Source organism: Epinephelus moara, chromosome 2 (genome assembly GCF_006386435.1).
Source record: "Epinephelus moara isolate mb chromosome 2, YSFRI_EMoa_1.0, whole genome shotgun sequence".
NCBI classification, from domain to species: domain Eukaryota; kingdom Metazoa; phylum Chordata; class Actinopteri; order Perciformes; family Serranidae; genus Epinephelus; species Epinephelus moara.
Window position 1 is genome coordinate 21,615,568 of NC_065507.1, and position 27,692 is coordinate 21,643,259.

At 44.0% G+C, this 27,692-nt stretch overlaps 1 protein-coding gene across 4 annotated transcripts in view; it reads right to left on the reverse strand.

Annotated features, from left to right (window-relative positions):
- Positions 1–631: 631 nt before the first annotated feature.
- Positions 632–27,692, reverse strand: part of npas1 (neuronal PAS domain protein 1) — a 76,030-nt gene continuing 48,969 nt past the window's right edge. For all 4 annotated transcript variants that reach the window (XM_050061984.1, XM_050061974.1, XM_050061993.1 and 1 more), the window contains 9 exons: positions 18,545–18,612; positions 16,458–16,547; positions 7,177–7,351; positions 6,924–7,036; positions 6,294–6,490; positions 6,109–6,215; positions 5,742–5,889; positions 4,052–4,164; positions 632–3,946 (listed from right to left, as the gene is read on the reverse strand). In XM_050061984.1, the coding sequence (XP_049917941.1) occupies positions 2,856–3,946; positions 4,052–4,164; positions 5,742–5,889; positions 6,109–6,215; positions 6,294–6,490; positions 6,924–7,036; positions 7,177–7,351; positions 16,458–16,547; positions 18,545–18,612 (2,102 nt within the window). In that variant the 3' untranslated portion in view covers positions 632–2,855. The remainder of the gene's footprint in view (positions 3,947–4,051; positions 4,165–5,741; positions 5,890–6,108; positions 6,216–6,293; positions 6,491–6,923; positions 7,037–7,176; positions 7,352–16,457; positions 16,548–18,544; positions 18,613–27,692) is intronic.

Sequence of the window (27,692 nt, forward strand, 5' to 3'; positions counted from 1 at the left end):
TAATCTCTGATAAGTAAGATGCTATCCGTGTACTCGCCGTGCTTTTGTGTTCATTTCAGATGAATTTTTGTTGAATCACACGCCAGTGACATCCTGCCTCACGCCGGGGTCACTCTCACCTGCTCCACAGTTCCCTTCTTTTAATAAAGAATCAATATGATTGTGTTTTATTGTGTGTTTTATTGCAGTTTGTCAACTTCAGAGATACGCAAGATCACCCACGTACTTTGATGATGACATAAAACTACCTGCAGTGACACAACAAGACGTCTTTTATATTTAGTCTACCACTGATTTGTCCCTTGAGTTTGTTATTCTTGGCTGCGTGTTACTTGAATATGTTAGTCTTATATATATATATATATATATATAGTGAAAGGTTGTTCATAAATGTCTGTTATGTCTGACACAGTGATAACTAACAAATCTACTATGTGCAAATGTGTGAAACTAACTTGCTTACCTTATGATGTGTCCCACTTCATCTATATATTATTTAATTCATTATCTAATCACATATGAAACCTTAATTGACTATGTAAAAAATAAATTCACCCATTTCTTATATTCCTAAAGTGCTTATGTGCGGCACAGAAGCAAGAAAGAAACGACAAAGCCTTGAGTTGTGCTCCTCTACTGGAATATTTTATTGTTATCGTCATCTGTATCACTGTTTTTCTCTTTACATTTGTTCATTTTATTTGATGAGCGGGCGGAGTATTCACAAAGATGGGAGGATAACGTTAGATTCACAGTGATGGGCAAGGGGGGGGGTTAGCTATTTAATTCAACCAAAAGAAACAAACAAACAAACAAAAACCATACACACTTGTACAAGCAGATGCACACGCTCTCAATCACACACACACACACACACACGTTATACCATTAAACACCCGAGAGTATGTGCACTCACACATATTTGCATGTGACAGCTACGGTGTGGGTGTGTAGTGCACGTCGGATCTTCACAATTAGAGATGTCTCTTCTGCTTTTTTTACTGTCAGACATCAGAACGTTAGAGATTCCCACGTAAAGTGAGCCCTCGGATCAGACGGTCGACCGTAATCTCAATTTGGAAGCCAAAAAAAAAGCAACTCCCATATGGCGTATTTTGATCACATGACATATAAGTTTGCAGAACTTTATTCCAAAGTGCTAAAAAGTTATCTGAGTGTGTGTGTGTATCATTAATAATTATCATATTATTGTCACAATTTTTTAATCGTGTTCATTTTGTCAAAAGGGGGTCACATTTTCAGATATTAAATATTACAATTTGGAATGAAGATTTTGAATTTATTGGAGTATCTTTTAGACAATCAACAAATTGTTTGTGACTCACTTTATTTAAATGCACTGATTGTGTTTTTTATTTTCATATAAAAAGTGTTTTTTTCCAGTCCTGAGAGGAAATCCAATCAATCAGAGCGAAACAGAAATTTAAAGTGTTTTAAAATTTCCACTTTTTAATTTAAAACTTTATTTCCAGTTGACTGGATTGAACCGAAGCCAATATCAGAATAATTCTGGTAATTTTTATTGACCTGCGACGGTCGTCTTTTAATGACCACATGCGGTCTGTTTATATATGTGCCTTTTTAAATGACCATTAATCCCCTCGACTGCACTGTGGTCAGGCTATGATATTAGTGACCACTCTTGCATTGTTTTTTTATTCTTTTTTTTTTAAACAGGATCACGCAGTGAGTGCTAAGTGATGAAGTGCTTTGAGTTCACACCAGAACAAATTTCGGTAAGTGCTCAGAAAAAAACACAGAGGTTTAAATGATAACAAACACTTGTGTCCAGCACCATTTCCCCTCCTAAAAAACATTTTCAGAAATATCCTTTTTAGAGAATAAAAAAAGGTATTTGGATGATATTGTACATCCAATAAAACAATGTTATTTAGTCTGTCTAGACACATTTTTTCACACCATCCTTCCATCTGGTGATAAAAAAAAAACATGAATATGGCTTTCATACACAAACACAATCGCAGCATCATACAGAATATACTATAATTAATACTCAGTTAAACAAGTGACCTTTCTATAATCAAACAACAGAAATAACGTCCTGTCTGCATTGCATTTTCTTCCCTTATATATAATGGAATGTCTGGGACTTTATTGTTCATATTTTTGTCCCAACAGTGTGCTTTAAGTATGGCTGACTGATGAATACTTGATCTTTTTTTCTTTATTATTATCATTTTGAATCTCAATACAAAAACACCAGAGGGCCTTCTCCATCAGATTTAAGGAAGAACCCTTTAATCAACCTCTCACCTGGATCTCAGTGCGAGAGGTGATTTGTATAATACTGCAATAATAAAAATTTATATTCCAAAGTCGCTTTCGTTCCTACAGACAAGTGTCCATCTGTTTCTACTGGCTTTAGGGTTAATTGGGTTAATTGGAGTGACAGTGAGGAGGATGTGAGCTGAGGGTCTTTATGGTTTTGTCTCTATATACAATATGGCTTCTCTGAGTGGAAGAGACACAGAAATCAACACAGTCATCGAGAGAAAGACACAGAGCAGAGTTCATTATTGTTGTAGAGACGGAAAGTCTTGAGGGACAACCAGTCAAAAGTTTCCACATCCCGTTTTCTCTGAGAGTCACTGTCACTTGTCCACAACAGACACAATAATTCCCGATGGCAGTGACTTGTCACATATTTTAAAATTGCAGTTATTCAACTCAGTGTCCAATTAGTAACGTCCTTAGAGGCTTAATGTCCTGCCACTTCTGTCTCTCCTGCCCTTTTCAATGTCTCTCTTTCTGGTCTGTCACTCCGCTCCGTCCTTCATTTTTATCTTCTCCTCTCACCTCCTCCCTTCTGAGTCTCAGTCCTCCTCGGAGCCTGCAGCCCCCCTCAGTCCATTCATACAGAAGGGCAGGCCGGAGGAGAAAGGGCTGTCAGACGGGGAGAAACCACTGAAGGGTGGCAAGCCGGCCAACCGCTGTAGGTGGGGGAAGAAGGCTGGCGGGGGTCCCTTGTGGTGGTCTGAGCGTAGCTGCAGGCCATCGCTGTGTCCTGCGCCATGGTGGTGGGAGGGGGGCAGCTCAGGTGGAGCGTAGCGGATAGTGCTAGGAGCATAGAGGCTCTGAGGGCCCTGCGGGCCGAGGGCAAGGGGGTGGAAGAGGACCCGCCCCGCTGCACCGCCTGCAGCCAGTCTCTGGAGTAGCTCAAAGTCAGGAGCACTACCTGCACCGCCACTGCTCCGACTGACTACCCCCGACACAACTCTGTCCTCGCGAGGCAGCGGGGAGGACACGGACATGGCGGGGGACAGCGCCGGGGACGGGGGAGTGAACAGCCCTTTTGGGGGGGCTTCACTGCTGGAAGAAGAGTCGGGGATCGGGGTGGTGGGGCTGTCGCCGTTGAGGCTGCTGGAGGGTGTGTGTGCATGTGAGGGTTGGGGCTGGGAGGTGTGTGTGTGAGAGGTGGAGGTCTGTGTGTGTGACCCCCAACGCCCCCCGGTGGTCAGGGCTTCGTGTTCAGTCTTGATGCTGGGGCTGCCAGGCAGGGGAGACGGGGTCACTACGCTCTTGAGCTGCTGGATCACAGCCCGGCCGTTGTGCACCCTGCTCCCTCTCTCCCCTCTAGTGGGGGTGTCTCCTCCCCTACTCTGTTTACCTCCTCCCCCGCCGTCTTCCTGTTTCAATCTGTCACTGTCTCCCCCCTGGTCCCACTCTGTCTCTTCTTCCTCCTCCCCCTCGCTTTCGCTCGCCAGGTCAGAGGAGGCCGATACACTCTCTTCTGCGTGACGGAGCTCCTCCAGTCTGCGACGGGTTTCGGGAGGAGCGCCCTCGGGGTCGGACCTCAGCAGGCGCTTTCTCCTGTCCTCTGATTGGATGGCGGCTGCAGTGAATTTCTCTCTGCCTTTAGTGTCGGGGTCACTCTTCCCCACTGAGCTCTTCACTGGCTGCGAGCCTGAGGAGGAAGGGAGATTTTTTATGATAAGAAGAGGCACAGGCAGGTGTTTCTGTGTGTCAGTGGGCATCACGGGAAGGAAGTAATGTGTGTGTAGCGTCCTACCTCGGGCCTGTGGGGAGCTGTCGGTGGGGGATGAGCTAACTCGAAGTCGCTCTGCTCGTACATTCTCTGGTAGCTGCAGTAGATCCAGGGGAGTGTCGGGCATCTCTGTTCGACTGGATGGATGGATGGATGATGGATGTGAAAATGGAAAATGAGAAAAGGTGGACGTATACACAAATGATCATCTACCACTTAAAAGCCACTTACAGCTTTCTAAAAAAAAAAAACACACTAGTGCACTGCTGATTTGAGTGAATACTTAGAGAGGGAAACAACATATAATCAGCCTAATAGCAACCTCCAATAGCCAAACTGCCTCAAACCCTTCTAACCTCCACCTAACACATCCACCCAATTCTCCAAACAACAGCCCTTATCACACATACACAAGCAGCGACACGCAAACAGACAGATAGGCAGACCCCGCCCTTCAAGACACACACACACACACACACACACACACACACACACACTGTGCCCCACTCAGCAGCCCACCTATACACAGTTAAGCTCAGACAAGGAGGAGGCTGTTGGAGAAGTTAATGAGCTCTTGTAATTACAGCACTAATTAACTAAAACACCATTCAGCCCCAAAATTCTGACATCCATTTGTTGTAATTATATAGCTTCAGTCCAATTAGCATTGAAATTCAGCCTACTCCTCTTGTTTTTGTCTGACTGCTCTGCCGCTGTGTTATGCACTGTGTTTGTGCATGCGCGTATGTGTGTGTATCCTCCAAGTGTAACTGCATCCGTGTCTGGGCGAATACGCGAGTGTGTGTATACAAGAGGGACATAAGGGAAAAGCATATTTTGTCGAGGTTGCTGCAGTCGTTGTGTCTGCGGAGTAAATAAATAGAGCCTTAAAGTAATGCTGCATTTAAAAGACAATTATAATAAAGTTAAACAGAAACAAAAAGCTGCGGAGTCTTTTATTTTCCTTGATCAGAGCCTTCCTATAAGGTCGTGTCTGCCCAATTCAGAGTAATGACATTAAATAGTGTGTGCGTAATGCTGCCTTGCTGTTTACAGACAGCTGAACAGCACTTTGCAAGAGTAATGACTTTTTTTTCAAGTTTTATAAATCATTTTAAATGTGACAAATAAATAAAAGAAATAAAATGAAAAAATGTAAAAAATAAATAAAATAAATTGACTAAAATAACTGACAAAAAATTGAAAGTGATTAATTAAGAAAGACTCCTTTATAGCAGCATGCACTGTGAAAGCTTGTCAATTAAAGTATCTCATTTAAATGATTAGAATCTGCTTTCTTTAATAGTCATTATAACTGGACAAATAGTCATCAAGTAAATAAAAGCAGATTCACTAACTATAATCTAAATTGGGGGTAAAATATCTAAAATAATAATAATATTAATAATAAATCTAAAATGTATTTAAAATCAATAAAACATAAAATCACCTATTTTTTTGTCATCCTATAATTTAAAATAGAATTTTGTTATCTTTAATATTTATAAGTCAAATAACTGATTATGTGCTTTGCTTTGATGTCACTATCTGCAGCAAGTATCCTCATATGTTGGAGAGAGTGAAACTCTTCCAATAATCCCTCTGTATTTCATCATCTATCCCTTCAAAGCATCTCCGTGCACAGTATGGCGCCTGCAAATATAAACTTGGTTCATATCAGCAGTCCTGGAACGCACACTGTGGCTGCACTGACCTCAGGACGTAGTTGACCCAAATGACGTTGCGTTCATGGGGCGCTTTGTGGTTGATGGAGACGGTGGCAGTGGACTGGATCCACAGGTAGCCTCCTCGTCTCTGGAGCCAGCGGTAGTAGCCGGTCACCACCTGGCCTTTCCTCAGCACTGGGTGGAGACGGAAAGAAAGAATGTATAACAGGACACGGGAGAGAAGACAGAGAAGGAGCCTGTTAGTGGTTTGGCAGTTCATGATGATGGCAGCAGAGGGCGCCTATCACAACAGGACAGAATGAGATTTCAACAGGCTTCTCCCCCCAACTTCAGGCACTGTGTAGGATAACAGGGTGGGGATGAATTCCATACACTACATATGATGCGACTCACAGTCCTCATGGCTCTGCCGCAGGTTTTCCAGGTCTTCTACGTGGATGAAGTGGTAACAGGTGTGTCCCACCACCTCTGCTGGGGTCATATCCATATACTCTGAGATCCTGTAAAAACAACAAAAATTATTTGTGTGTATTCGACGTCCACACTATTAAATTTCAACATCTAGACACAATCCTCACCTGTTCTCACAATACGTGACCTGGAGGTCCATGTTGACGCGGAAGACAAACATTTGACTCTCCATGCGGACTTCATTAAGCGTGGTGGGCGGGAGGGTGTGTGCCAGCGCAACCAGACCCATCGGTCGACGCACTGAGCGAGCGGAGCCCGGCACAAGTGCAGGGCGGCAGCGGATTCGTCCTGTCACATGGATTACCTGTCAAAGACATCAGCATGTATTCCCTTCACACAAGACATTTTTAGAATCACAGGACAGCTACACAATCCAGAATGTGGATAATAACAGTAACACACAGAGGAAATAAAACATTCATCAATATAAGTTTCACATAAACACAACACAAAGTCAAACCTAAGCTAAAGAATGCAGCAGCTCTGGTATTACAGCAGTGAGTGCAGTAAAGCGTCTGTTATGTGCAGCGGTCCAGTGTGAAATAAGGTCACAACCATAAAACACACTGAAAACGACCACCTTGACAGTGCTATGAAACACTGGCCGTGCAAAACAAAATGACAAGGCTCTGCTTGTTATTTTACTGTCACCGAGAACAAGCGTGTAAATGGGAAAGAAAGCAAAATACAAGGTGTGTTTCCAAATTAGGAGGACTTATTTCCTCAGACATTTGTACCTTGTATCCAGACGACTTGACGTGCAGGCCTCTTTTGGTGAGTGTGGATTTCATGCGGATGAAGAAGCCGCGGTCGGGAGGATCATCAGCAGGAGAATGAGGACTAGACGGAGCTGTGGAGGATGAGAGAGGAAGAGGGTAAAATGTAAAAATATATCCAACCTACAGGATTTGTCATATATTCAATTATTTTTGTTGTTTTTGTGATGCAAATGTAACAGATATAAATACAAATTGACAGTGTAATCAGTACCGGGTTCAGGGGTACCAGCCAGGGAGGAGGTGGACGCGGAGCTGGAGGCGCTCTCGGGACCCGTGTGGCAGCCGGCCTCGGCTCTCAGATGCGGCCTGATTCCCAGCCGCTCTGCCATCTCGACGTGGTCCGCTGGGTGGATGTAGTCAAACACGCTGCTGCCGGTCAGCTCCACCTGAAGGGAAACACATACGCTGATCAAAAAAAAAAGAAGCTTAGAACGCAAATGCCTGCACATGAGCCCCCCCAACACACACACACACACACACACACACACACACACACACACACACACACACACACACACACAGAAAAAAATCAATATACGTTATGACAGGAAAATGAAAGCACTGCTCTGGGTTACAACTCAACAAGGAGTGTGGAGGTTGTAAGACATTCCCACACACACTCATGCACATACATTTAAGTCCAGTCTCAGAGGACCAAGCGACTACAGTATTACACAAATAAAACCAGGGGAGATAAAATCAATTGTATTTGCTGATTAAAAACAGGTGAACTCCAAGTATCTCCAAAGGTCACATTACTATTCTTCTTATTCCCCGTGTCCCTCCCTGCTCCTTCATTCAGTTGCAGTCTATCCCTGCAGGCATAAAGAGCGACGCAACAGCTCATACAGCTCTATATGATCCTATCATCATAATGCATCATAGTCGCATCTCTAATCATTTAAAGGTAATAATGGCGCTGCTCTTGCATGGCATCCATAAAAGCAGCACAATCGGAGCAGGTGTGATTCCATCTGAAGCTGTATAAATGTGTGTGTGTGTGTGTGTGTGTGTGTGTGTGAGAGAGAGAGAGACGGAGAGAGAGAGAGAGAGTATGCATGCTTCCACACATGCATGCAGCTCCTATTACATCTGTGAATGTGCGTGTGCGTCTGTGCATGTGTGTGCCAATACCATTCCATCTGATAAAGCCGTGGCTGCAGCAGCCTCACACCCTTGTCTGTAGGACACAGCCATTTATTACCGGATTAGAGCCATTTACTGCAGGCTTTATGGGAGCTTCAGCAGGCCCTCAAGGACATCACAGCCGGGGGAGAGGAAGGAGCGGGAACGGGGGAAGGCGGGAGCGGAGGAATGAGGTGGACGATGAGTGAACGGAGAGGGGTAAAGATGGAGGAAACCCCGCCGAGCGAGGGAGGATAAGTGAAGGGATAGAGGTTCTTAGTCCCAGACATGCAGGGCTTAATCCCTTGAGGGATGTCCTGTGGGTTTTTTTTTGGACATTTGCCACCAAACATAAAATTAAATACTAGATTTGATAGGCACCATAAGTATTTATATTTCACTACATACTGAAATGTACTACTGTCAGACTATAGGTGCCTATTTTGATATTTGTTTCAGCCAAAATATAAAAAAGAGTATTTCTTTCTCCTTTATTTAATAGTAGCAGTAAAGAAAAGATGTTTTAAAGGCCTCATCAATTCAAATACTGAGCAGAGAAGGCATACTGTAAGTCTTTATACCAGTGTAAAGACACAGTGAATATTTAATCCCATCTCCCTGTGTTCACTGTTCAGTCATCTCTTGTTACATGCTTAATATGTGTTAAAGAAATACAAGAAATCTTCCTATAAAACCTAAAAATGTTTTTGATTACTCTGGCGTTACGGAAATATATCAAGTCAAGTGTGATTTGAAGTGACTGTAACTAACCCCATCCATCACATAAAACTGCTTTAAGTGCCACATTGATAAAGACAGGCTCTGTTTTGAGCGATACAATCACATAGGCGGGATTTGATTTAAAGTTCCTTTTGTACCTAGACCCTGCTCACATATTCTGTTTCACTTGTTACATTAGAAAAGATAAAGATGCTCTGATTTTGGTTTCACTGTTACTTTAAACCTGCAATAAGAGATTTTTTTGGGCATTTGTCGGCAGCAGAGACACGTAATGATCAACACCTTGTAAGTTGCAACTTGTTAGCAAACTGTTGCTTATTTAAACATCCAGCAGTTACTGAGCAACATCATTTTTTATTTGGAGTCGTGTCCCTGGCTACCTGGTGAATCTAAGGGCCTGATACACCAAGCTGACAGTCAGGTGTTGGTTAATGTCCGGCCGTCGGTGAGCGTTTGTTGCCAAAGTTTGTGCGGAATGTCCCGCATGGTTGGGCCTCGTCGCCCCTTGTCACCTTTTATTTTGGCCCAGCAGCACGTTGAATTAGCGTTGGAGACGGCAGAGCTCGTCGGTGAATGAAATCACTCTGATTGGCAGATCGGCTCAGTGGACGGGAAGAGAAATGGAAGTGAGGAAAGAGAACAAACAGCTAAAATAAAGAGGGCGTGAAATCAAAACAAACTTGTTATATCAAGTAAGATTATGTTTTTGGTCACTGAGCTCTTCAGCAGAAATGGTTTGTAATTATTTGTGCTATTGTTTGCTGGCACACAGTAAATATCATTTGGTCTTTTAACATTGTGTTAACTTGCTAACTAGTGTCTAGAATTTGTCCTGTCCGACTTCCAGCTTCCCTTTTTGAATAACAAATAAAGACGACCGCTGCCTGCTGGTATGGAGAGTTATTCCCTCTCACGGAGGTGCAGAATGTATGTGCTAGTTGGCTGTTGGCTGTAGTCTTCAGTGTAACTTTCTGTCCGTGACACAGGCGACATGAGGCAACAGTCGGCCTTCGTCGCCACTAGTTCTTAAGCGTTGGTTTAGTGTGTCTGAGCCTTTAGTCGCTGGGTTGTTGGAGCTTTGTCCTTGAACACGACGGCATAAAAGTGGTGAGAGTAAACCAAAACAGTAAAGTTGTGGTCGGACAGCTAAACGACAACCAACTGACTACAAATCTTTATAAAGCAGAGAGGAGCTGCAGATTTGAGTGATAATTCTCTGTAGGTTCATCACTACGAGCGACTCTTTTTATATTGTCATTTGATTATGATAAAAGATTTTTGACCAAAGCTGCTTTAAGTTGCATTAAGATGCTTTGGCAGTAATTAACAACAGATAGCATCATTAATCAAAGCTAATCATAAGGAAAAAAGAGCAAAATCAGAGCTGTGACTCTTGAGAAAATGTGCATCTGCAAATTACTTTCTTATTTAAATACACATGTATTGATCCATAATGTTTAAGGGCATAAAAATAAAAATTCTGTGTGTTAAGGAGGTGACGTAGAAAGCTTAACACCCTAAATCTTGAGGATAAGTGGCTTTTTTTTTCTTTTTCTGATCCCTCTTCTCTTCATTATGCAGATACCATAACGTCAGCAGTGTAATTACTAGGTGCTGGATTTTTCTGCCGCATTCCTTTTGATTCTGACATCAAAACTGACTTGTTCATTAATGTTTAAAAATTAAGATTTTGCATCTACGCATTAAGAGGCTGGGTATTTAATGAGTAGATGGACTGGGATTGGTTTGTAAAACTCTGGATGAACACTGCTTTAGGCATCTTTTATTACTGATTATATTAAGATATGTCTGTCTCTCTGTCTGTCCGTCTATCTGCAGTCAGGGCTTCTGTGTTTTATGAAAAGCGATTCCTCTGCAAAGGGAATTCTTGTCGTTTTTTAAACAAGTACTAAATTTACCTCCGCTCAGAACACTGGACCAGCCATCTGAAAGAGACACAATCCCCTGGCCCTGTGGTATTGGAAAACAAGGTAGAGAGACAAACAGGTCCTTATGGGCTTTATCGGGCTTAAGACCTATCCGAATAATATCACTCCATCACAGACAGGAGGGAGGGATTGAAAAAAGATCAGACAGAAATGAGAAGATGAGAAAGAGACGGCGCGATTGAGAGGATGAGTCAGGCTCAGACATAAAAACAGGTATAGAATGTGGCGCGAAGGGAAGACGTGAGGAGAGACCGAGATCATTCAAATCTCCCTGAGTGTGTGTGTGGTGTGTGTGTGTGTGTGTTTGTGCGTATGCAAGCACACGGCGCGCCTCTGTTTCTCTGTGTATGTGACTAGACTGTCTGTTTTTGTGTCTCCACGCGTCATTGTGTGTCATTGTTTGTGTGAGTAGTTGTCTGTCAGTGCACCTGCGTGAACCTGTGTGTGTGTGTGTGTGTGTGTGTGTGTATACGTGTGTGCGCGCGCGTGTGTGTGCGCAGACATGTACGTGCATGTATGTATGGCGGTGTGGTGGGGATGAGGGGGGAGGAGGAGGGCAGCAAGCAGGGGAAGGAGAGACATGATATAAATAATAGCAGGGGGCTTTAATATGTATGAGGCATCCGGGCAGTGGTCCACAACACACTCTCAGCCCTCAGCCCTCACTGACTGATGGGAGAGGAGAGAGGGAGGGAGGAGGAGAGGGGGGAGGGGGAGCGGGGGCTGCATACTAACCATTCCCAGATCAATTCTCTCCTCCCTTAATCCACCATCCTTCCTCCCTTCTCTTTACCCCATTTATCCCTTTTATTTCTCCTCCCAGCCCCTTCTCCTTACTTCTCCATCCCTTCCACCTCTCCTCCCTCCAATTCTTCATCTTCTTCAGCCTTTGTCTCCCCTTCCTCTACTCCATCAATCCTTCTCTTTCCTCCTCTACTTCCTCCTCACCCCCCTCCCCTCATCTGCTTTGTGGCATTCCCAGGTTTATCCCCGTGCTTCCGGCCCGGAGACCCAGTGAGAAGAAAAATGATACCTGCAGGCACCAGGGGAGTGGGCGGCGGGCTGTGCCCTTGGTCAAGGTGCTTGACCTGGGCTAAGCCGGCTAAGCAACCCCCCTGTCAGGGGAGAAGCCCAGGGTGTAAGCTAGGGCAGAGGGGTCAGACAGGGGGGACAGGAGACGGCAAGGCAGGGGCGGTCCACAGGGGCGACATGCCCTCTAAAACAAACCACCAGTTACACTTTTCCACTCAGAACATCGTTTGTTTGTCTGTCCTTCCTCTCTCCCCTGTGTCCGCCTCCACTCGCCAACAAAGTATATCGAAGTGTTTTTGTCCTCTCCCTCCCTCCCACCTCTCCTCTCACTCCTCTTGTATCTTTCTCTTTCTCGTCGCATGTGTCCATAAACACAGTATATACCCCCCCGACGTAGCCCCCTAACTCATCCCAAGTCCTAACTCTATCTGCCCTTTCTGGCTGTCTCTCTTTCTCATCATAAACCCCCTCCATCCCCGCCTGCTCTCATCTTTTCAGGAAGGTAAACGTGGCGTTGTATGTTCAAGGTTTTGAACGTAATCTTCGATCATAAATAATTTCATTAGAATGCTGATGGCTCGGGCCCTGTTTGAGTAGATGTGATGGGTTAGGCCATCTGCTCAGCTGATAAGAACAGCTCTGTTTTATTAGCATCTCCACCAAAGCCTCGGCTGTCTTGTTTACCTAGGCAATCCCAAGGCGAATTTCATTCCTACTGCACATTTAAACTCTATTTACACACTCAGACTCTCTCTCTTCTCTTTACCACTGTCTCTCATTCGCTCCCCTATTCCACTCCTTTGTTTTCTTTCTCTCATGTAATTGTCTGTCTGGTTCTCTATGTTTCTCTCTGTCTCTCTCTATCTTCCTTTTTGCTCTGTCTCCAGGCCTCCACCACTTTATCTTCCTTATGTATTTGTCTTTGCAAAGACAGGGCCCAATAAACTCAGGTGCCAACAACTCTTGTCCTGGCCTCTCCATCCAAACAGGATCGGATTTTTTCAAAGCTGTCATACAAATGCAATACTCACATGCCCCTGTGTACATGAAAGAGTTATTATCCTCTCCTTACTGGCTGTGAAGAGATCTCCTCCTAATGTGGCTTGTTTTAAGAAGGAGCCTATACATGTAGCTCCTCAAAAATGTAACTGCACGTCAGAGCGATGGCGACTACAAATATACCACATGGAGTTTTCAGAAACTGCTTGTGTTTTCTCCTACAAGTTTCTTATACCCCTGGAGAATGTTGATAGTGGATAAAACATTAAAGAGTAACTTACCACCCCCTGAAAGTCTTATTTTTCTCTGACTGCCTATGTTTAACTTTTCACCTTCCTGTCGTGCTGCACAGGTGTACTCCAGGTTCTCACTGTGGGGTGTGGCTATGACAAGGCACATCTCTGACCACACCCAATGACAGTGGGTTATCTCTGAACAAAACCCAACTTGTTTGGAAAAGTAACTTAAAGTATACAATGAAATTATTACCACTGGTAGTGGGTGTGGTCAGAGATTAAACAGGATTGAAACATTCAACTCATAAAGGACAGCAAAATATTTTCAGCATTAGTTACTCCGCCAGGAATTCGAGGAAAGGAATCTCCAATGGAAACTCGCACTCAGCGATTTCTGCTCTGCATCATAGTGAATGAAACAATGTAAAAATGGGGATTACAAGTAGGAGCACTTGCAAGAGTCTCCTCTTCAGTAATGACAAAATGTAAACCTTCCATGCAACACAGTTAAGCCCAGGTCAGACCAAGGATTCGCGACGAGACGATTTGAAACAGGCAGCTACTTGCAATGCGCCGGTTTACACCAATGCACCTAGATGAAACTCTGTATCATCTTTATGCAATAAATCTCTGTGATTCCAGTCAGCTTCTCAGGCTTATTTCGTGGCTGAATATAATTTGTAGCGTCTTAAAATATGAATGAGGATAGTGATAGTGAGATACTGGCTACAGCTGCATTTGTAGTAGTGATGAAACAGCGAAAAACATAACATGAGCATCAGATGGACTGTATTCATAATAAATATGCCACAATAATTAGGGCCAATTAATCAGTCAATGAGAATGAGAAAAGCACAGCAAGCAGCAGCAGCGACCCACTGTCCAATGCGGGCACACGCAGGGAAACAGAGGGCTCGGTGGGTAACATGCTGTCTGCATCTTCTAACTTTACTACAAGCCGATTGGTTGTTGAAACAGGTGCCATGTCTTATGTTTGAAAACAAGCCGCCAGTGATTTGATCAGCTGAGTTGCAGGTGACACCATCAGCCGGCTTGAGTGAACTGACCAGTTCACATTGCTGCAACTTTTCTTAGCAATGTTCTAAAATGGCTTCGTCTAATCGCAAATCATTGGTCTGAACTGAGGTTTACAGTGGGAAATATAACTGAAGGACAATAAGGCGTGTACAGTACATCAATCTGGTTTTGCAAGGGTGACATTAACGGCTGAAATTCAACATTGAACTATCAATTAAAATACAAGACAAAAACTAAATGTTTAAAAAAGGACTCTGAGGTTCAGCTGCTAGTAAGACAAGGCTTTAGCAGTCTGGGTTAGACAAATCCAGCCCGCTCTCATTCCCAGGGCGTCAAATACAGCTTGGTCAGTTTGACTCCAATGCATAAGGCAACCTTTAGCATCTGTTTGAGATTTGCCAGGCCTTCAGCTAACTCCAGTGTAAACCCATCCACAGCAATGACATAGATAAAGACATAGAAAGTCCAAGTAGGCTGGGAGTGTTGGGTGGAGGATGGGTCAAACAAACACAATGCTTTCCCCCAGGAGACTGCTGTGTAGGTCCTGTGTGAAAAGTTGAGGTTTTCTTTAAACCTGTGGTTCCCAACTGGTCTTGCCACGCGGCCCAGTTTTCTTCTTAGTTATTAGTTCAAGGTCCACACATTTTAACACATTCAGTGTCATGTTTGCATTTGGCCATGTCATTGAGCTAGATTGCTGTCTGTCAAGTAGCTGTCCGTTAGTCACTCACTCTACAGCAGGAAACAACACTTAAAAAATGGAGCTGTGTGCCGGAAATTCACTTCGCTAAAAAATAAAGAATGTTTTTTACGAACTAGACATGTTTGCGAGTCACTTGTGATCCATTCAGAATGGACCCACGAACCACCAGTTGGGAACCACTGCTTTAAACTACATTAAGTAACAATGTGACACATGGGTTATGTGATGTAGTCATAACTTACTTAAGAAACATGACAATCATTCATTCATTTCCGTAACTAACTGCTTATCCTGTCAGGGGGCTGGAGCCTATCCCAGCTGACATTGGGCGAGAGGCGGGGTACACCTTGGACAGGTCGCCAGACTATCACAGGGCTGACCAACAGACTTATTTTAACCCAAACCAGGATCTTTTTTCTAAACCTAACCTAGTAGTTTTGTTGCCTAAACCTAAAATAGCTTTGGTGATGAAACCTGTTTTTTCTTGTCGTTTATTTTGAAAAGACCAAGTGGAAATTGACACGCTGTCCCTAAGTGTCCAAAACTGATGCTAGAGGGATACCTAGAGCGTCATAGTTTGAAATGTAGGGCCACTGATCAAACTGCATATTCGAGCTGGGAGTGAGAACATGTTGACAACATTGAGTATGTATTCATTGGGTCCTTATTGTCACATAATATCTGTGTGGTGTCCTGGAGACAAAACTACATGAGGCCAGCACAAAGCATCCCTCTGCCATTGCTTGGCAGGGAAGCACTGCCCATGTGGTATTCGTACATTACAGTCATTACTAAAATGACTGTAACTTTGGCAGATACCCACTTGACTCCATGGTGCATTTCTACAGAGTGAGGACTGTGGATTTTGCCTCGCAACCAGTATAGACAGGGGAAATGATAACAGCGACCAATGACTCTTTCAATGTACATACAGCATGTGAGTATTGTGCAAAGATAGAGTGGAAAAAAACTCAACTTATCCTTTAATGTCGCCAAGGGCAGACACTCAATCAGAGCGAATTTCCACACTTATAAAAACACTCAGTGACTTCTGTTATTGTAGCACTAACTTCCCTCGTTCTCTCTCTCTCTCATGCTGTACCGATTCTTCTTACTTCCAAACATCTCTCTCTTATCACACCTCTCCTCCTTTCCTCCCCCTCTCTTTCTCTCTCCGGCTGTCTCTATCTATCTTCCCATCCCCCTTGGTGTTTTTCCCCCTCCCTACAATCAATGTGGCTTTTAAGATGCCTATCGATTTGTTCCCCTAGACAGGCCCAGCGCGCTGGGGCGACACTTTGATTGCTGGGCCAGTAATTACTGTTATTATTTATGCATCTGGGCAAAATGGCAGGACTTAACATTCACAGTACAAGAGGCCACAGGCAATCAACAGAGGTGAGCACCTGGAGAGGGAGAGAGGGTGGCGGAGAGACGTAGAGAGAGAGCGGCATTGCCCCCGTGAGAGTTGCACTCCAGAGATGAGCGCGAAGAGTGCAGTCAAAGATATTCACACTCACACACAAACACACACACACTCCTGGGAGGGGATATGAAAGCGTAAGCAGAAGATAGGCACATGTGTGCAAATGCACTTGTGTACAAAGGATTATTCTAGCGTGTGTGTGTGTGTGTGTGTGTGTGTGTGTGCGCAATGAGGTCGTCTTACCTGTGAGAGTCCCAGGTAGATAGAAACTGTCTCTGAGATGTAGAGGAAACGTCCCTCCTGACTGACCACGAACACAAAGCCATCCAGAGACTGTGCACGTAAAAAAACACACACACACACACACACACACACACACATCACCCACACCGACACACACATAACAGCAAACAGAAACAACAAGACAGACAAATTAGAGCAATTAGTGTGTATCGAACAAATTACAATGAGCTAGAGAACAAACAACCCGTCACCCTGTGGCCTCTTCTCTCAATTCACAAGCACAAGCGCTCACACACATGCAAACACACACACACGCATGAATGTGAACAGACATGAAACGAGTCCCATAGATGCAAGCTGCAGCTACACACAACAGCTGTCAACAAGGCCTGCATAACTAAACACACAGAAAGCAGCACTGAGACAAAAATGCCACATGTGTGCGCACACACACTGACACACACACAAAGTCAGACATTTAGACAAGCACACACAAACCCACACAAAAAAATAGAGCAAAGAGACACGAGAAACTGAGCTTATAGACCAGAGCTGTTTCAATCAACTGTAATAAACTCAGAACCAGAGCTTCATCCTGTGTCTCCGGCCACACACACACACACACACACACACACGTAAACACTCGCCCAGACACCGGTTCGGACACAGACACAGATAGAACCAGAGTCATTACAGCCTGCAGTGATTCTAATGAGAAGTGAAAGGTATACAGCCAGGCCATTAGAGAGGACTGCTTCAGAGAATAATATTAATCGTCATAACAAGCATCCAGGAGTGAGCCTCACACACACACACACACACACACACACACACACACACACACAAACCAGGGCCACTTTGCTCTAGAAGAATGATTGCTATTTTGGCGGCCCAGTGCTTAAAGTGGCAGTGGTAATTTATGCAACTGACACATCCAGTATGCAAATGTGTGGCCGGGGTGTGGGGCGTCGTGTGTCGCGGCGAGGAGAAACCAGCCGCCTGAATGTCGGAGAACTAAAGTGCAATTATCAGGCTATTACGGCGGGAGGACGGCTGGGAGGAAAGAATCATACAGTTTTTCTGGAGCGTTAATTTGATTTCTATCAGCGCCGTTCCCTAAGCCTCCCTTCCTCTTTAAAATGCCAGAGGAGAGCAGACATATGTAACGTTTCTTTGTTTTACCGCAACCTTCTCACTTCTAAATTCTCAGCGTCTATTCTTTTCCCCCTCTCTCTACCTGTTCCCACTCCTACCTGTTTCCTACTTGGCAAATATATTTGTTTAGCACCTCTCAGCAACTATGCAATTCAAAGTGCTTTACATAAGACATAAGGCATTAAGATCCTTCAAGTTTTTCTATATCCCTCTCTGCTTTGGTTGCACTCCCAACCATCTTTCCTCCCTCAGCTTCCTCCTGGTCTAAACCACAACCTGCAGTGTTACCTTCTTCACACCAGCTCTGATTCTTTGTCTCTACATCCTGCATTTCGTCATCCCTGCAGCCCTCCTGCCCCAGAATCCCCCTCAGGCTCCATTCATCTGTCAGTGCTCAGGGAGGCATTCTTTGGCAGCCAATGATATCGTCCGAGCATCTGAAGTATATGAAATGTGTGGGTGTCTATGTGTGTGAATGGGAAAGTGTGCGATTGGAGTTTGAAGAAGATTTGAGGTGTACACGCAAGCACTGACACACTGTGGCACAATGCACTCACTTATGAGACAAATGTGCTCGGAAATCCTGGATCAGACTGACCTTGTGGTTCATTCCTAAAAGCAAAAGTTTCCCTACATAAACATTAAAGCACAACTGTCCAAAGGAAGCCTTATATAGATTTTAAACTTTTCAGATAAATGGAGGAATTAAAAAATTAAAATTTACCTACTTCTCATACTAAATAAAACTCCCTGGACTACCTAAAAATTTAACGTTAAAAACGGGCAGTTTGACATTTTTGAAAACAGGATAGTGACACAGTTTAATCACTACAGTGAAAACATCTAAAATACATAATGTAAACATATGAAGTTGCATAATAATTATCACAGAAGAAGAAGGAGGAGGAAAGTGTGGGTGCTGTGGTTGTTACCTGCAGGAGGTGCGCCCCTAGGTGCTGCTCAAACATGTCAGTGGCCAGGGAATGAGATGATCGTCTTACTGCGGAGAGAAAGTAGACAAACACACATAAGACACTCAGTACGTTTCCATGCACGCAGTAGTCGAGCTAAGCTCATAGCTCAGCTAATCAGTCAAGTCAGACTTCTTGTCTTGTCTGAGTATACATGCAGAAGAGAAAATCGCATTTCTGACCAAGTACGTCTGAGTCCACCTCGATGGGCGGCGCTGTGTCCTTTTTAATACAGTGCGTATTGAACTAGTTCCGGTTCTTGTTCAGAAACTTTATTTTAATAAATCCGTGTTTCACGTTTTCATACCATCCATAAACTTCAAAATGTTTATCTCCTTTAGCTGTCGAAGCATTAATGTAGTTTCCTCATCTGTCCAGAAGTGCGTCTTCTGCTTCTCGGTCACCATGGTGTGTGTTTGTTTGTTTTTCTGGGAGTTACTGCACTGCTGCCACGCCATCTCCTTCTTCATCGAAAGCCCACGAAAGAAAAAGTGGTGCATGCGCAGAACGCCGAGTCCGACTCGAGTCGGACTAAGTGGATACATGCAGCAATAGTTTGATTTTCAATCAAATTATCTAGGTGTGTTAGTCGAGCTACGGATAGTCCAATTTCAGTTGGACTAAGCTCTTTACATGCATTTAAAAGTCCGGTTTCAGTCGGACGAAGCCAATAATTTGATTTTCTCAATCTGCATGTAAACGTACTGACTGACAGACATCAACATTTACTTGATACTATAAGTTTATTCAAAAGCTTTGAGAGCAATAATGAAATCTGCAGTCATCCTGAACACCCAGATTCCAGTTTTAGTTTGCCATGTCAAGTACAGATTTGACATGGTATCTGTCCATCTACCACATACTGCACTGCAGAGACAAGATTTATAAATGACATAATTTTTGCTACACTGTAAAATAAGGTATTTAAAAGGAGGTTTTTGAGGGGTTTAAGGAGCCTCAACTGCAATGTCCTCAGATTGAGTCCCACTGTGGAGTTTTGTTGCATGTTGTTTCCCATTTCTCTCCACTGATTGTTGTCTCTCTACTAATACTCAAACACTTACAGTCTTGCTGAATTTGTTTGTATCTGTCAATTTAGAAGACCGAAGGTGCAAGAAAAAATTTAGGAAGGAAAGAGGCGTGGGGCCTGTTTTCTTACAAACCTTTATCCAGCTCACTTTTCTGGACAACTACAAAAGGTGAAAAACTCCAAGAGAAGCTGCGTACTGTAACTCTGTGGAAACTTGTAGGGATCAGGATATTAATAAACTTAGCCACTTTCAGATTGGGTTAATAAAGCTGTGAAATATTCGGATTTACAGTAACTATCTGTAAATACGTCTGGGGCTGGTGATAATGCTGCATTTCTGTGACGTCTTTAAATCTGCACTGAAAATGAAAAGCTAAACTCGAACAAATCATGTCTGATAAACAGAAGAATCGACTGAGACGGTTGCGTGTCTAAAAAAACTGAGCATACGGAGGGGATGCTATGTGACGCACACTACTCAATTGCTGCCAGACACGCAAACAAACACACACACACACGCGCACACACACTCATGGTGTCTGCATCGCCACTCTTAATGCATCCCAAACACAAGCTATCAGAGCTGCTTCAGTGCCAAAGTGGTGCTGTTTACCAAGGCAATTACAATACAAATAGAGTTGGAGGTGGTTAGGTAGGGGAGGGGGGTGAAGATAGGTACGAGAGGAGCAGAGAGGGTACAGCAGGGAAAATGAGAAAACACTAAGGAAGGCGAGAGTGATCACTTTCTCCCAAGCAAAGCCGGGCACGAGGGGCTGCAGTGACGTGGAAGATTAATTTAGCAATCAGCCGTATTTACTGTTTTATGTCAAAAAGAGTATGTGACGGTGTGTGTGTGTGCACCTGCGAGTGTGTGATTGCAAAAGTGGCGACCATACGTGAGAAGTAATCTCACTCCAACAGGGCGGCTTTTGAACACAATGTTCCTTATCCGGCAGAGACAAACTATGTATGTGTGCACGCGAAATGTGTGTGTACAAGAGCATATGAATGTGCGCATGTGTGTGCAACTTTAAGGATCATCGGATATCTGTGTGTGTGTGTGTGTGTGTGTGTGTGTGTGTGTGTGTGTGTGTGTCGCTGCAAGGCTGAGGGAAATCAATACACGTTATGACAGGAAAATGAAAGCGCTGCTCTGGGTTACAACTGAACACAGAGGGAGGGTCGGAACACACACACACACACACACAGACACACACACACCTACACACACACATATACAATCACACTATATTGCCCAGCTGCCTGCTTGTGATGTGGGTTCGGTGAATAGAGGAGGGAGGCATTCCATTAGAGCTATAGACACACACACACACACACACACACACACACACACACATCAGGAATACACACAGCAATGAATTCTCATGCACAGACTACACAGCGGCAACATGCCCTCCGATTAAACAACACAAATACCCGTGCGCACACACAAACTCACACACACACACACACACACACACACACACACACACACACACACACACACACACACACACACACACACATAAATACAGAGTTGCCGGACAAAGCCACAGTGGCATTGTGAGATTGGGGTCCCCCTGTGTGACAGAGTGTGAATATAAATAAGGCAAGTCCATTCAGGGCTATGAAAGGGGGTCTGGTGCTGGGACCCTTCAGCCTAGCCAGTCGCTGCCTGGAGGGGGATGGGGAGCCCATCTCGCTCTCTGCCTGCCTATCAGGCTCCCTTGTGGGGCTGCGATGGAGCTGCAGCGCTGGGGAGTCTGAGGGAAGCAACCCCCATCATGACCATATGAGAGTGAATCAAAAACAAGACACACACACCGTGATGTTAGTTTGTGCAGGCTGCATGCACAATTGAAAGAAAATACATGGAGTGTGTGTGTCTTGAGTTTCATGCCACAGATCCCCAGAGGAGTGAAGGTGATGGCGGGTGATCAGTAGCGCTGAGTAGTGTCAGCGGGGCGAAGGAAACGCTGGATGTGACAAGAGGCCAGGAGGGCTGACAGATGAGTCTACACACTCACACACGCTCACAAATACACAGAGGACCATTTATTAAAGACTGCCAGGGTACAATAGGGCAGCCAGGAAACCAAAACACTGGACCTGGTGTGTGTGTGTGTGTGTGTGTGTGTGTGTGTGTGAGAACACAAGCACAAACGTGCGCACATGTGAAGAGAGAGTCTCACAGCGGTGTTCGTATCTCACCCTGAGAACAAAGATCCTTCTGTAGTGACGCTGTGAACCCCTACTTCTGTCTGTGTGTGTGTGTGTGTGTGTGTGTGTGTGTGTGTGTGTGTGTGTGAGGGCCTTGCATTATTCTGTTTGTGTCTTTAAATATTATCACCTCTGTAATACCTTGTCTTGTCATCTAAAGGAAAATTTCGGTAAGACAGGTGTTAACAAACCGGCAGCGTAGCCAGATTATCTGAACAACATCAACCGAAGTGTTGGTAATGATCCCTCATTTCACAAAAAAGTTGTTTATTGCAACTGTAATCAGTCCACTGCTGAGATCTATGATAGTTGCATCATCACTAAAACTTAAAGTCAAATGAGAAATAAAACACAAGCAGCTAGTTACTCACAAAGCTTCTTAACAAACACCTGGAGCAGCCAAAGTTATTTGGAAGAGAAAATGAGGTCAAACAACAAAATAATCACCCAAACTGTCCCATCACACTTTACCCCCTGGTTCAGATTTGACCTGCCTCACCTACCGTAGCTGTCTGCAAAGTTTTCTTGTGCAATAAGTAGTGCCTGAATTGGAATAAAACGGGGGCATTAATCTAACCAAACTGCATTGTGTGAATCTGTAAAGTCCCACTGAACAAAAACTACTAACATTTGGCTTTTGTATAATGGTAAAGGTTACAATTGGCATTCATTCCCGGGACATGACTCTGCAGTAGTCACAAGTAGTTATTGGCTCCAGCTGCATTCGACTCCGGTCAGCAGTGATTGAATGATGACGACTGGGTAGATGAGCTGATTTTAATCCCTTTGCCGGTGTGGCGCAATGATGAGCCGCAATAAAATACTGTCTGTCTCCATCCAAGAAGCGCTCAAACTGAATCTGCTTTTACATCTGGAACCTCCCGTCTACAATGGGCTTGAGACGCGTCCTCGTTGAGGACTTGGCACAGATTCAAGAGTTACTCTCTTATCCAGCAGCCTCCTTGGGGAATCCGATCCCGTTTGATTCGGCGGTGGGAGCCTCTTGTGACCGCATGCCTTTGCTGACGTCGACCCCAGCAGGATTTGAGCCCTGGACCGTCCGCATGGAGGATGAGTGCTCTAACCACTACACCAGGGAGGCCCCCCAAGAAGGACTCAAACATTGTTCAAAATTTAGTCAGCACCGAGTTTGAGAGAGAAACTGAGTACGTAAGAGATACAAAAAAGAAGTAACCACTGCCCACTGGCCTCGATGCTGCTTTCTACTGTTTACTAACCTGTCTTCCCAACAAGACACACCAAGAAAAAAAAAGCCAAAGTCATACTGGTCTATTGGCAATGGGAGAGCAGTCTATCGCCTGTCTTTAACGAGTTTTCCCACGGTAAAAAAAACCTGCATACATGAGCAATTTTGGTGGGAAAAGTGTCCAAGTGTTAAATGCATGTCCATCCCCATGAAAAATTTGAAAAGCCACTTCAATGAATAAAGTCGCTCACTGTTAACATTCATGTTTGCTGTTATGCGGTTTTCTTCATTGCTGACTTGTGTTTGAAACCTCCACTTTCCTTTAAATTGGACTGAAACAATTTTGATCTGGATTATAACTTAACTGAATCATGCAATACAAGCAAATTGCAAAAATTACCCTCGCTACCTGCTGGGCTCTAAAAAGATCATTTACAGTAGGATCTATTTATGGTGAAAATCTAAGCTCTTTTTTCAGCAGTTGTCAGACTGAACTAAAACACTTTATACTTCACACTGCTGTGTATTTGTATCTTGTGGCGTGTTTAAAGGAACAGTGAGTAACATTTAGGGGGATTTCGTAGCATTTAGGAGCGAGGATTGCAGATTGCAACAAGCTGAAACTTCTCTCAGTTAGAATTCCTTCAGTGTTCGTTGTTTAGAAGGTTTTTAGCTGGAGCCTATTATCTGCAGAGGTCCCTTCCTCCAGACCAGGTGATTAAAACTGGTAAAAACACTGGATGAAGCGGTTTCACGTTGCAAATCAGTTTTTCTGCGATGTTCTTTGGCACGTCACAGATGGGTGGCTTGCCCAGCATCTGCTAATGTGCTTCTCTAATAACTTAATGTGTGCTCACCTTATTTCTGTTTCAGACGTTCAGGAGGATCTTACTGTCAGACAGAGGTCTCTTCCTCTCCAAAACAAACAGACCCAGTGATTTAAAAATGGCATAAAACACTGAATAAAGCAGTTTCACGTAAAAAAAAATCTGTGTTTTTTCGATGCTCTCATTGTGGAGGGGTTCCAAACTACTGCAGCCAACATGACAGTGCAAAAACATGAAAACTCAAAGACGCCAATGGCCCTTTCTTGTGTCAGAGTTTGGTTTGTCTGTTCTGGGCTACTGTGGAAACGTGGTGCAACATGGCAATCTTTATTATTACCTCCGCCAAGGAGGTTATGTTTTCGCCAGCATTGGTCTGTTTGTCTGCAAAATAACTCAAAAAGTTCTGAATGGATTTTGATGAAGTTTTCAGGAAAGGTTGATAATAGCACAAGGAACAGATGATACAATTTTGGTGGTGATCGGCTGAAGCGAATTGGATAAAATAATAAAATGGCGGGAAATCCGAGCTGCTTGGCAGAGGTCTGCACTCTCCAAGTGCTCTAGTAATAATATAATAATTCTTATTTTTAGGTGATTATACACTAAAGAAAACATATTCATTACATTATATTATTCCATTTCTGCCAGTATATCCCCCTAAATCCTTCCCTGCTTTGCCCCAAACTTACAGGAAATACACAATGAGTGCTGAGAAGTGAGTAATGGTGCTCACTTGGACACAAATCTCATGTGCCAGTAATATAAGTCATGCAGGATGATCGCCAACCTTTCGCACTAGCTTGTGGTTTTACCTCCAAATAGTGGTTTAGGTAATCAGCCTTAAGTGTTGCTGTCTGATGACTCATTCCTTACCCCGTCTGACTTTGTTGTAGCATGGCTGCCACGTTCCCAGATCTCAGCAGTTATTTTGGTGAGTACAATGTTGTCACAGAAATAGTGGAGGAGAAGAGGAAAGATTGTAATAAACTGGAATTATCCTTTAAAACTGTTTATGTAAATATACAAACATCTTTTGTGCTTCCGTGTACGTGCTTGTGTACAGTCCTGGCTGCAGACCCGTGTGTGCACCTGAGGTCTTTGATCGCTCCTTTCTGTCACATTCCCATTTCATTAGCTTCCCCAGGACTCTGCTGCGAGGTTTAATTTCATTGTGGGAATAGGAGACAGAATGGGACGGGGCGCGATCGGACACGTTAATTATGGTCTGACTCGCAGGTCAATTCTCGGGGTCTCCCCAGCGCTCCACGAGAAGAAAAGATAGAAATTTCATTTGAATGATTTTCATTATACCTCTGTCTAATACATAATTTAGTCCCAGTTAAGTCCATGAGTAATGGCCGCACACACGCGCACACACCCAAACATCCCCCTGCCTACATGCACATAACCATATACACGAACATCGGCTCCCTTTCCACCCCCATAGTGTCAACCTTTTAAACCAGGTTAGGATGTTACCATGGGAACCAAACAGATAACAGATGCAGTGAACCCCTCTTTCTTCCCATCCACCTCCTTCTCTCTGTCTTCTTCTCCGTCTTTGTCTCTCAAGTTTGGCTCCGCTGCCGTACTTTCACCCTTTCAAAACAAGAGCCTGATCACCTGCCAAGTTGTTTACTACCATCCAAATGTGACGTTTCGTCTGTTCGACAGACAGAGGGAGAAAGAGTGACCCTAATCGCAGCGTCCCTCTCTGGCGCAATTATCTTCTCACTCTGACATCCATCCCTCCCTCCTTCCATCTATCTCTTCTCTATCTCTCCGTCTCTCCTCCGTCGCTCCCTCACTCCTTTTGCGGTCGAACATAATTTGAGTGCAATTAACTTCCCTTAAAAGCCCCGGCTGCTTTAAACGCCGTGAATTAGAGGGGAGGCAGATGCAGGGAAAACGAGAGGAGGTGGGGGAGACAGAAGGGGAGGCGAGGGAGATATAGGCAATGAAAGAAAGGAGACGAGGGAGAGAGGGAGCGAGTGGAGGCGGAATGAAAGTCAATGTCACCAACGCTGGGGAGGAGAGAGGTGTGTTTGACCTCACTAACAGAGACAGTAAAACACTTGAGCTGGCCCTGTTGCTGGCAGTGAGTTGTCATTGTACTGTACCTTGTGAAACACTGAGGGGTTCTCCAGCTGCCGTGTTGCACCTGTTAAAGGTTGAGTTGCCACAGATTTGAGGAGAGAAAATTTGTGCAATCAAAAATGTAAATTACTGAGGTGATGTAGGAGGGTACTCCAGTGCACAGTGACATCACTGTTGGGTGTGGTCAGATGTGCAGTAAAGCACACCTCTGACCAGAGCATACAGTGACTCAGGGGTGTGGTCAGAGGTGAAACACACTACATATGTTCAAAACGAGAGTGCAGTGAAACGCTGCCTTAGAGCCTGGTGTTGAGTTAATTTAAAACAAACCTTCAACTAATTTGTAAAAGAAAAAAAAGACACGTTTAGGTTATTACCAAATCTTATGACATTAACATCCATCACACTTGATGTTGCTGACTTTCTGATTCTTGTTTAAGCCTACTGTACTTAGCGTAGTTGTGTGTGCATTGTTTTCTTGTCCAATGAGGGGTTACTACTGCTTATATTTGTTTTTACCCATTAAATAATGAGATTCAGCTAATCCAGCTAAACTGTTAGCTTGTTTACAACCTGTCTGACCCTTTGTGCGCAGTTGTTCAGAAGTAATCTGAACGGATTCCAGCTATTGGATTGAACCAAATCTTGAAAATGGGTTTTTCAAAAGAAAAAAAAAAAGGATTCTGAAAACAGATTTGATTACGTAATCTAGTCTTGGTTTTGATCTGGTTTAAGGGGCTGTGCACATGCTGCATGTTTATCCACCTGGAAAACGCGAGGTTGGACACTGGGCGCTACTTTTGTGCCTTTTTTTTTTGCCGGCTTTCAAGAGCGCAACAGCAGGTTGCGTCTAAAGTTGTTAAGCAACCTCAACAAGCACGGTATCGTTTATCTGAAATGAGTGCAGAGCTGATCTCCTTCCAAGCACTGTTTAAAAAGTGCGTAGGCCTATCACCCGTGGGACAGATGTAAAGCTCTGGTACCCCTGCACCAAAATGATCAACTTTTCCACATTTATTACAGGCTGATATTTACGGAAGAAGGGAAAGATATCTGTCGGCTATGATTAGTTGTTCCTGGTCACATGACATGCAGTGCGCGCTGCTGCGCTCCAAAAGTTGAACTCAGGGCACTTGGGAACGTGTGCGTGCCACGATGTCATCACTCTGGCATTTGAGTGCGCCTGTCGTGTGTCAACTTAGAAATTAATGAATTTGAAGGCGCAAAAAACGCGGCGTGTGTACAGCCCCTAAAGCCTCAGTGTGTGCTTTTCAAAAACTTTTTCGTAGGACTGGGATACCTTTGATCCAAAAATCAGGATTACCCTGATCCCAGCAGGAAGGTGGATTCAAGGTGAATTTTAAGAAGAAAATGTAATAACATTTTTAAATTGGTCAAATATATACACATCTATTTATATTTAGCAGTTGATTTGTTTAACTGTTGTAGACATTAGGCTACCTATTAGACTCTTAAGTACAGTAAAGTAAAACAAAAAATGTAAGGATTCTGTCCCCATAAAATAATCCTTCAAATAGCTGTCAATATCAAACAAAGATAACTTTAAGTTAAAATCTCAAAAGATCTCCGTCTTGTTCTCTTTGGCAGCACCTATGGCCATCATCAGTAACTGCAGTGTGTGAGTCATGTGACACAGGGATAAGCGATGGCAAGCCTGAACTTGTCCTCTCTCCTATTTTGGGGTTAATATCTTCTTTTTCATCCTCA